Genomic DNA, 10,807 nt, shown 5'->3' with positions numbered 1-10,807 from the left:
GCGACGTGGCTGGTCGTGCCACAACGACGGCTAAAGATGGACACAATGAAAGTAACTTAGCTAGTAACATAATACACCATAAGGTAAGTTTGCTTGTGTTGCATGTTGTTAATGAGGAAGATATTTGCAGTAACATAAAATATATTACCGTGACATGCCAAAGAAAAATAAGTCTACATAAATAAAGACGTGTATGATATCCACAATGAAGATTGTAACTTATGCATGTTATTAGTTGACCAGCCTAACACCTACTCCTTTTGTCCCATAATGTAAAGGCGTTTTTGACACTACGCCATAAATAACAATGATTCTGAGCCAGCTCGGAGTTTGCATTGCAAAATGAGTAACCATGTCGTTTTTTGGAGCCAAGAAGTTTTACATCACATTATATATGGAAATTTACAACACGACGCCTCACATGAAGACAAATAGCCCAACACCAAAAAAATAATTTAAACTTACACTACTACAAAACACCAAAAAAGAAATGCAAAATACACAGTCACATGCATAGATGGATCTCCCCGCATCAGCGTGGACGCACGCATGCCATAAACCTCCATGTCGTTCATCGAAAATTCTTAAGCCTCCAGTGGCTTGCAGACGATGGTGGCGTGCTTGAGGATCTGGTTGCTGAACTGCCCGGGCTTCTCGGTGGTGTCGATCTTGTCCTGCCCGGGCGGCGGCAGCAGCTGGAAGTTCTGCACCAGGCGTCCGAGCGTGATGCCGATGATGGGCAGCGCGAGGATGATCCCGGGGCAGCTCCGGCGGCCGACGCCGAAGGGCACGAACCGGAAGTCGTTGCCGTGGGCCTCGACGGCCTTCTCCTCCTCGAGGAACCGCTCGGGCCTGAACTCGTCGGCGCGCACCCACCGCTTGGGGTCGTTGGCGAGGAACCAGGCGTTGACGAGGATCTTGGACTCGGCGGGGATGTCGTAGCCGGCGAGCTTGGCGTCGCTGAGGTTCATGTGGGGCACGAGGAGCGGGATGGCCATGCGGAGGCGGAGCGTCTCCTTCACCACGGACTGCAGGTAGGGGAGGCGCTCCAGGTCGGGCTCCGTCACCGCCACGCCGGCGCCGAGCACGGCGACGATCTCCTCGCGCAGCTTCTGCTGGATGTCCGGGTGGTTCACCAGCTCCGCGATGCCCCACTCGATCGACCACAGCGTCGTCTCAATGGCTGCAAAGGATCAATCCAAGCTCCGTCATTGTGGACATTTGTCGCATCGACAATTAATTATTAATTATGGCGGCAAATGGGGTTGTAAAGTTGAGCTAGAAAACGAAGTTCGGTGAGAGATCACGTGGACGCAGCTCTGGCTAGTACACCATTTGCAAATACTGGTATATTTTTTACAGCTCGGAGTGTACTCCTAGGCTCTCCGCACGTTCAAGGAATAATACTGGATCATGAAGAAAGTGTGTGCTTGTGTGATTAATTAGGAATAAAAAGGTTAGGTGTACTGTATGCCTGCGTGCATGTGCCGGCTAAGCGCCGCTTAGTTAAGAATAAAAAGGTTAGGTTACGGCCTCTTTGATCATAAAGTTTCCAATCGTGCGTGGTGCTTTTCATTAACAAAGAAATGGTCGTCGCCGACAACATCATGGCTACATCATATACATGACTAAGACTACGTACTTAACAACAACCACTCCACTTCATGAGAAAGTATGAGTAGTAAGTACATATGTTTAGCTGATGATGAAATTTACCTGCGACGTTGATGTTCTCGACGATGTAGAGGACGTTGTCATGGTTGATCTCGCCCTTTCTCTCGGCCTCCAGGATGTGGTCCATGGCGCACCTGATCTCGCCCGTCTTCTCCAACGCCTCCCTGCAAATGTCATGTCGGATAAGTTAGGGACCCGTACCCATTAATTTCCCAGTTGGACAACTAGGTGCCAAGTAGCTCGGCGTACAGTAAAATGCAGCCATGTTGCTATGCTGGTTTGTTAGCATGATCGATCCGTCCAATTCAATAGAGGAATAAGCTAACAGCTCCATTATCGTACGTGGTCCCACATGATGTGTAACATGCAATGGAAAATGGCAAACCAGGAGCACTACAACTAGCCATTTTAGCCATTTTCTAAAAAAAAACTAGCCATTTTAGCCTGCTTTGTAACTTGTCATTTTTCCCCATGGCTTACTAAGCAGATGGCGATCTGGTAGACCTGCTCCAATCAGACGAACAATTCAAATAACTTATGTTTGACGCTTTCCACTGTCGGTGTGATCGTGAATGAGTCGGACCTCCAACCGCTTCAGAAAGCAATTTCACCAATTAAAGCCTTTGCTTTGAAAAGGCCGATCCATCACATGATGCGCGGTTGTTCACGTAATCATCAATCTCTGCATGCTACGCCAAGCAAAGGTTTCAAGAACACGCAGCCGTATGGACAAAGACAGATCTCAAGTCCCTCCCATCTTGTTGTGCGATGTCAAAACTATTGAGGCATCTGGGTTATGGGAGCATGGCTGCATCGGGCAGCGTTCTAATGGGTCATTGCGTGCTGGTTTGGACGAGAGCGACACGATGGCTGGTGGCCTTGAAAAGGTCAAGTGTAGGCGCAAAGATAACTTGTGCCGAGAAGTTTGACGACCATGCTGCTCCACGACGTTACCGACGTCGCTATCACCGTGATCTGGATGACCACATCAGCCAGCCACCTCGTGGAATGGAACCCCAGCTAACTTGTGCAGGTAGGAGCGCCACCAAACTCGCTCTCCAGCTCACCACCGATTCACTGCAACCGGTCAGCTACCACCGCCGGCCGGCCAGCACCAACCAACGCAACCCACGCACGACGAGTAAAGAAATGGAAGCTGGCGCAAGTGGAGCCAACATGCGTGTCCAATTTGGCGTGCCTACTTGCTTATAGTAACATGGAGTCATGGATTAACGCTAGGCGCACGAATTAATAATTATAGTAAGAGACAATCAAGCACTAGACTGCTACTGGTATAGTGCTGGAGTGCTTACTTGCGCGGTTGGACGAACTGGTCCTCGAACACCTTCATGCGCTTGGTCTTGAGGTTGGTGCAGCGGTTGAGGTAGCGGCGGAGGAAGGGGCGGAGGACGGGGATGAAGTCGCCGTAGTTGTAGTCGAAGCTCTGGGAGAGGATGCTGCGCTCGGCGTTGAGCGCCTTGAGCTGGTTGAAGAGCGGGTCGGCGGTGCTCTCGAAGCGGCGGTCGAACATGATGCGGAACATGTCGTTGTACATCATGAGCTGCAGCCTGCGGCGCACCACCACGCCCGCCGCCGCCGCCGCCGGGTCGGCCCTGAGGTCCTCCACCACCAGCCGCGCCTCCTCCTCCCACCCCGCCCGGTTCTGCGCCACCACCTTGTTGGTGAAGAAGGGCACCGTCATGATCCGCCGCATCTTCCGCCAGTGGTCGCCGTACACCGTGAACACCATGTCCTGCATTTGCGCGTCAATTACCAGCGTTAATTAGACGCCCGTTAATTAATTACTTCCGCTACTATGCGATCGAGGAGCAGATTAAATCAGGACGATTAATAATTGATGGATTTACCTGGCCCTTGCCGGTGAAGATGTCGAAGACGACGTTGCGGGTGCGGGAGCCGAACTCGACGCCCTGGGTGTGGAGGACCTCCTTGGCGAGCTCGGGGCTGGAGACGACCACCAGGTTGCGGACGCCCATGCGGAGGAGGAACACCTCGCCGAACCGCCTGGCCATGCCCATCAGGTTGCGGTGGTTGAGGTCATCGCCGACCTGCAGCCAGTTGCCGACGATGGGCGCGCCGGAGGGGCCCGGGGGGAGGCGGAGGCGCTTGCCGGCGAGCTTGGCGACGGCGATGGCCAGCACCGCCGCGGCGAAGAGGCCCAGCAGGGCCTTCTCCAGGAGGAGCACGTCCATCGGGGGTAGGTGCGGTGTGCGGCTCCCGTGTGCCTGTGTGTGTCGTGTCGCTGGTGGGGAGGGGCGGGCCGATCTGCCGAATTAATTTGACGGACGATTGCGCAGCGGTGGGGATTTTATAGCGGGGGGTTTTGACGGAGGTAGGTGGCGGGCGGATGTGAAGTGGTACACGGGGTCGGCGATTCTGGTGGTGTGGGAAGGCGTACGGGTGGCGGGGTGGGTGGGTGTGTGGGTGGTGGTGCGGGCCCAGCTGTGGTCCGGAACCATTTTTTTGGGGGGCGGGCATGGGCTAATCGGGAAAGAGGGCCGGCGGGCTCGTGTTTGGTGGGTCAAGGAGTTGGGCTGGTCAAAACGCACAAGTCGCAGGGGTGAGTAGAGACATAGTAGTACATGGCGGCCGGAGCGCCACCAACCGCACGCAGAAACTGTTGGCCGATCTCGTGGCCGGGTCAAAGCGATGAAAATGGCGTTTCCGGCCAGCAACGCGACCACGAGTTTGCTGGCATCCTGAGAACTAGAGGGGCAGCCGCGCGAAGCGTAAGGTACGGTGACAACTGACAACACAACCACTGTGTTCCGCAGCCGCGTGTTGCGTTAGCCACCTCCTCCGCTTGGCATGCGTCGGTCGCCTCGTCGTGCCTCTGAACCCCGACCTTCTCCGGCACCGGCGACCAGCTCCCACCATTCACCGACAACGTCAACTCCCTTCTCCTCCTTGGGCGACATTTCGGCCAGGGTGTCCTCACCTCCGACTTGGAGATCGGCGTTGTGGGAAGAATCGGCCGTGGCGTCCCATTTTCTACGGGTCTGCGTCATGGGAAACGACGGTGAGGTTCCTAAAAGCATCTCTGGCCGACCCTTTAAAATGTTTTAAATTCTTTAAAAAATATATTCGAGGAGTTAAATTGGACCTAATTGAATCCTCAAACTATATTAACTCAAAAATTATAAACGCCGCGTGGGCAAGCCTTCAAATCCACTCAGTCACGGCCAGTTCTCAAGGAAAAACACCCCCTCCCCCCCTTGTGCCCGCTGCTCATCCGCATCCATGTCGGCGCCGTCCTCCTTGTCTCCGCCGGCTACCACGCACTACCGTCGACACCCTGTAGCAGCTGCCGCCCTTCCGCCCCATTCCGATTTGCTCGTCGGTCGTCGTTGGAAGACGCGTCTACACCCGTCGCCAAATCGACGCACCTACGTCCCCGAGAGTGATTTGATCCCTGTAAGTAATATAATCGGCTTGCCCTTGGCACAATTAAAGATTTGACCACTTGTTGCACCATTGCACGTTTGTTATAAATGACATTCTTACAATTATTCTTGTGATCAAACAAACCATCAAAAAGTCTTTGTAGCGTTTACACTTTTACAATGACTCCTCACTAACTTTCATTAACAACTATTTTTTATTCTTGTTAGGATCGATACTCTTACTTACCAAAAATGTATACAATAGATTACCTACACTTATGAGTTATCAGACCTCACTACATTTGGAAGAGCTAAGCTCCCCTTACCTGCAAAACCTTTGTATGGCTTGCTTTCAGTATAGAATTTGGGCATCCGATCGTCGTTAAGGCATGGCATTCAGGGTTATATGAAGCCTTGCTACTTGATGTGCTAGTAGGATGAAGGTATCATCGACCACTCTCTCATCCAGTGTGTATGAGTGACATACTTGGTGGCACTGTCTCAACAGATGTTCCCAAAGTGAACTCAGGGGTGGAAGATGTTGAGAAAAAATGAGGGCTTGCTCAGCAAATGACTATTCAAGCTACTCACCGAGGGCGGGTATGACAAGATTTGCTTAGAAGTAAGTATCTCGCCTTTAAAACCTTGTCACAAGTAATTGCCAAGCCGGCCAATTTGCTGGCAATGATTGCATTTTTAACACGCAGACAGTTTCAGATTTTTTGCAAGACATTTTCCAAGGCTATCAGCTTGATCCAGATGTGGTCCTCTTTTTGCCGGGAGGAAGGGCTGGACGTCTACGATCTATGGGTATAACCTATGGGAAGCGGTTGATCAAAGGTTTATGCAGCCGATTTGGGCAGCGTAGCAATATGATGTATGACACATGAACGTTCATACTCCTTCTGTTTCATAATGTAGTGCACATAGATGTTTTGAAAAGTGAAGCATCACAAATTTTGACCAGATTCGTTGAGAAAAGCATTTACTTCTAGAATGCCAATCTTATATCATTAGATTCATTTTTTTGCGAAAATATTATTAGATTCATGAACTTTCATACTTTATATATATACTTGGTATTGTAGATATAAATAGTTATTTGTACTAAATTGATCAAAGTTTTTAAAGTTTGATTTTTCAAAAAATCTATACGCGCTACATTATGAAACGAAGGGAGTATTTTCTTGTTCTTGTCGGTTGATCTTCTCTTTGCTTTCCCACGTGGGCCTTATATCGCTATTTGAGTTGTTTGGGTGTTATAAACAATGCAATAATTAAATGGAGATTGCGTCATTGCGTGCATCAATAAAAATCAAGTCTAAAATAAAGGTCCAAGCCTGATTTTCGTGAGGTTAGAAGTTCCAAATCTTGTACTAGTCCAAGTTCAAGGTCCTCCAACTCAGAGCTGGTTCAAACTTGATTTTTATTGTGTCTGGTAGTTCAAAATATTCTTTACGTAGGTGATTTGTATCATTGGATGATCACACACACCGTTGTTATACTGAACACGAGCCTGTCTGGTGATCCGTGAACACATGCGGCAGCATCCAGCAGAGCAGAATCTAACCATAAGATCAGCAAAAAAACTTGGGTTGTCTGGTCGACTAGCCTAACAAAGCAGAAAGAAACAAACAGAGGCATCGAGCAACAAACAGTGGGAACGTTTCAGCAGTAACACACATATGGGGCCGTTTCCAAATAACACCCCAAAGTGCTTAGGACCATTTGGATCTTGCATACGTGCATCAAGAAGTCAAGGCTCCTAAACTGGATCAGTTTCTTAATTTGGTCAAGGCAAAAACCTGCACAATTCAAAGGCATTTGACATCACTGAGCATTTCAGCAGCATGTGAGATCACCACCATCATCAAGAGAGCAATTAGCAGGAATCACTCTTCTCCTAGAGCTGTCGGTTTTCGAGCTCGACGACTTTCTCTTGAAGAGCTGCCACTTGCCAGTTGAGTCGAAAAAACACTGAATAGAATAGATACAGGTACGCTCCAAGCAAAGCAATATTTAGCCGCGGGATCCCCTTGACTTGCCTCATCGACTTGTCAATATCCTACAGGTTTTCGACGCAGAGGCCGGGGATAACCTCCTTTCCGGAAAAAAATATCCTACAGGTTTTCGAGCGCATACTTCATAGTCTCCTCCTGGCTGCACTGCTCCAGAAATACAACAAGTTACGTGGGTCAAAAAAAGAAAGCTGTAGAAGCCATTCGCCAGAAAGCAGCAAGTGACATGGGGCTGAAAGAAAGTGTGCTTGATCGGTTTTAATCTTAGCTTTCGATATTAACTATGTGAATGGCCTACGAATGTCCTGCTGCAGTTGGGAAACGATCTGAATAAATAGTGACTTTGAGCATCTCTAGCAGATCCCTTATCACGCGGATCTTTAAAATGAGTATAAGGGCCGTGGAAAATGTGTTTTGAGGGCTGGCGCGGGCTGCGGCCGAACAGACCCCGCAAGGCCGAACTGTAAAATGGCTACAACCCATGCTAGCCCTTAAACCGAAAAACCAAATTAGACAATTTGACCGCAATTCCGATAAAATGGCTATAAATTCAAACATAATTTGCACGGAAATTAAGCATAGTTTTCATCCATGACCCAAAAGAACCTAATGCAAAAGCCACCACCATATCCATGACCATCATCATCATCATCACTCTCCACCACCGCCACCGAAGCCACCACCACCTCCATGACCATCATCATCATCACTGTCCACCACCGCCACCACCCATCGCTGCTTGCTTCCTTCTCTCCAAGATCTCCCTATTTGCGATATCATGCCATTCTTTGTGATGTCATCCATGTCATTACGGTTCATCATCATGATCTTTTTCTCCTCTTGAAGAAGCTTGGACAAGGACTTGTTCTCCTCTGCAAGGGCTCTTCTCTACTCAATGGCGGCCTTGCGCAACCCCTCTTCCTTGAGTAATTGCCACTTTTCTTGCTTCTCTTGTGCCTTCTTGTCGGCCAACTTCTTCTTTGCCTCCAATGTCTTGGCCACCATCAACTCATTTGATTGCACCATGGCATCTATCTTGTCCTGCAAGCTTGATGCCTCCACTTCCCTCTTGATCTTGTCCTTGGCCTTCTTGTTTCCATCGGGCTTGTTCTTGGGCCATCATCATCATTCATCTTGGTGAGTGAACCTCTCTTCGGTGGGGATTCTTTGTCAATCAGCTTTCACTTCTCGCTATTTTGAATCAATTTCCAACAATGTTCTAGTGTAAATGACTTGCCATTGGAAGCTTCCGCATCCTTGTGCCTTTCTTGCGAAATTTTGTCCTACAAAATGAAAACAATGTCAAAGTATGTCACATGCAACCACTCACATAATCATTTGCACTACTTGGGATGTGAAAACAAACTCACATTATCGGCTTAAACGGTATCATTTGGAGGTGCATTGAGGACTTGCTCCAAGTAACCTGTAACGCCCTCGATGCGGCTATATCTCCCACGTGTCGAAGCACGACTTAGAGGCATAACCGCATTGAAAGCAATGTCGCAAGTGAGGTAATCTTCACACAACCCATGTAATACATAAGGGAAAGAGATACATAGTTGGCTTACAATCGCCACTTTACACAATTACATGAATAAAGCATTACATTCATCCAAATACACTCAAGGTCCGACTACGGAACCAAAATAAAAGAAGACTACCCCAAATGCTACACAGATCCCCGATCGTCCCAACTGGGCTCCACTACTGATCAACTGGAAACGAAACAACACAAAGAACGAGATCTTCATCGAGCTCCTCCTTGAGCTCGGTTGCGTCACCTACACGATATCATCGGCACCTGCAAACTGGTTTTAGAAGTATATGTGAGTCAAGGGGTCTCAGCAATCTCGCACCCTCGCGATCAAGACTATTTAAGCTTATAGGTAGGGTAAAAAGGTATGAGGTGGAGCTGCAGCAAGCGACTAGCATATTTGGTGGCTAAACATACGCAAATGAGAGCGAGAAGAGAGGGCAAGGCACGGTCGATAAAACTATGATCAAGAAGTGATCCTAGAACAACCTACGTCAAGTATAACTCCAACACCGTGTTCACTTCCAGGACTCCACCGAGAAGAGACCATCACGGTTACACACGTGGTTGATGTATTTTAATTAAGATCAACTTCAGGTTTTCTACAACCGGACATTAACAAATTCCCATCTGCCCATAACCGCGGGCACGGCTTTCGAAAGTTCAAATCCCTGCAGGGGTGTCCCAACTTAGCCCATCACAAGCTCTCACGGTCAACGAAGGATATTCCTTCTCCCAAGACAATCCGATCAGACTCGACATCCTGGTTACAAGACATTTCGACAATGATAAAACAAGACCAGCAAAGCCACCCAGATGTGCCGACAAATCCCGATAGGAGCTGCACATATCTCGTTCTCAGGGCACACCGGATGAGCAAGACGTCGGGTGGGCCAGCCCAGAGTTGCCCCTGGTAGCTCCGGACATCGCTCAGTTGGACCAACACTTAGAAAAGCACTGGCCCGGGGGGGTTAAAATAAAGATGACCCTTGAGTCTGCAGAACCCAAGGGAAAGAAAAGGCTAGGTGGCGAATGGTAAAACCAATGTTGGGCCTTGCTGGAGGAGTTTTATTCAAGGCGAACTGTCAAGGGGTTCCCATTATAACCCAACCGTGTAAGGAACGCAAAATACGGGAACATAACACCGATATGACGAAAACTAGGGCGGCAAGAGTGGAACAAAACACCAGGCATAAGGCCGAGCCTTCCACCCTTTACCAAGTATATAGATGCATTAATTAAATAAGAGATATTGTGATATCCCAACAAAATATCCATGTTCCAACATGGAACAAACTCCAATCTTCACCTGCAACTAGCAACGCTATAAGAGGGGCTGAGCAAAGCGTAACATAGCCAAACAACGGTTTGCTAGGACAAGGTGGGTTAGAGGCTTGGTTTAACAATATGGGAGGCATGATAAGCAAGTGGTAGGTATCGCAGCATAAGCATAGCAAAAGAGCGAGCAACTAGCAAGCAAAGATAGAAGTGATTTCGAGGGTATGGTCATCTTGCCTGAGATCCCGCAAAGAAGAAGAACGAGTCCATGAAGAAGACAAACGGACGTAGTCGAACGGATCCTCACAACTCCGGAACGAAACTGAAGTTAACGCGAGAAGCAACCCGGAAAGAAGCAAACAACATAGTAAACAACCATCACATAATCATGGCATGATGCACAATCAAGTATGATGCATGTCCGGTTTAATGAGGCATGACCTGGGAAAGTGCACAAGCAATACTACAAGTTAAGTGGAGCTCAATATGCAATGGAGTTGCATATTGACGAAACACCACATGACTTATTTAGTTCAATCTTGTTTATGTACCAAACAATATTAAATGTTGCTAAACATGGCAAGATGTGGAGAAAAGTCAAACTACCTATCTAGCCAAGTTTAAATGAGGCCGGAAACAACGACCAACAATTCCGGTAAATCCCCATATGCATTAGCAATTTGGTGCAACAACAATTTTAAACATTTAAATGTTATTATCATGATGTGAATGACATATGCAAGTTTATGAAAGTTTTAAGACAATGTTGACATGAGCATTATGAAGCATTTGTCGCCATGGCGGAAGGAAAAAGGGGTGCCACAGCGGCGAAATGGAAATGTTACCATGGCAACATTCCGGTTCCGGTAATTCGATTGAGCTACCGATGCAAAGGC

At 48.3% G+C, this 10,807-nt stretch overlaps 1 protein-coding gene across 1 annotated transcript; it reads right to left on the bottom strand.

The window, feature by feature from the left end:
- Positions 1–422: 422 nt before the first annotated feature.
- Positions 423–3,982, bottom strand: LOC125543167 (trans-cinnamate 4-monooxygenase). The gene is made up of 4 exons (XM_048706420.1): positions 3,543–3,982; positions 2,988–3,427; positions 1,717–1,838; positions 423–1,183 (listed from the first exon to the last, which is right to left on the bottom strand). The coding sequence occupies exons 1-4, from the start codon at positions 3,885–3,887 to the stop codon at positions 585–587; spliced, it is 1,506 nt and encodes a 501-aa protein (XP_048562377.1). The 5' UTR covers positions 3,888–3,982; the 3' UTR covers positions 423–584.
- Positions 3,983–10,807: the final 6,825 nt, after the last annotated feature.

Source organism: Triticum urartu, chromosome 3 (genome assembly GCF_003073215.2).
Source record: "Triticum urartu cultivar G1812 chromosome 3, Tu2.1, whole genome shotgun sequence".
Lineage (NCBI taxonomy): Eukaryota > Viridiplantae > Streptophyta > Magnoliopsida > Poales > Poaceae > Triticum > Triticum urartu.
This window is presented reverse-complemented; position numbering and strand designations above follow the sequence as displayed.

Excerpts from the sequence above, each read along its gene's own strand:
- LOC125543167 (XM_048706420.1), bottom strand. The coding sequence starts at position 3,887 with ATGGACGTGCTCCTCCTGGAGAAGGCCCTGCTGGGCCTCTTCGCCGCG. Across the intron at positions 1,839-2,987 it reads CAGTTCGTCCAACCGCGCAA|GGAGGCGTTGGAGAAGACGG; the intron begins GTAAGCACTCCA and ends TGACATTTGCAG. Across the intron at positions 1,184-1,716 it reads CGAGAACATCAACGTCGCAG|CCATTGAGACGACGCTGTGG; the intron begins GTAAATTTCATC and ends GATCCTTTGCAG.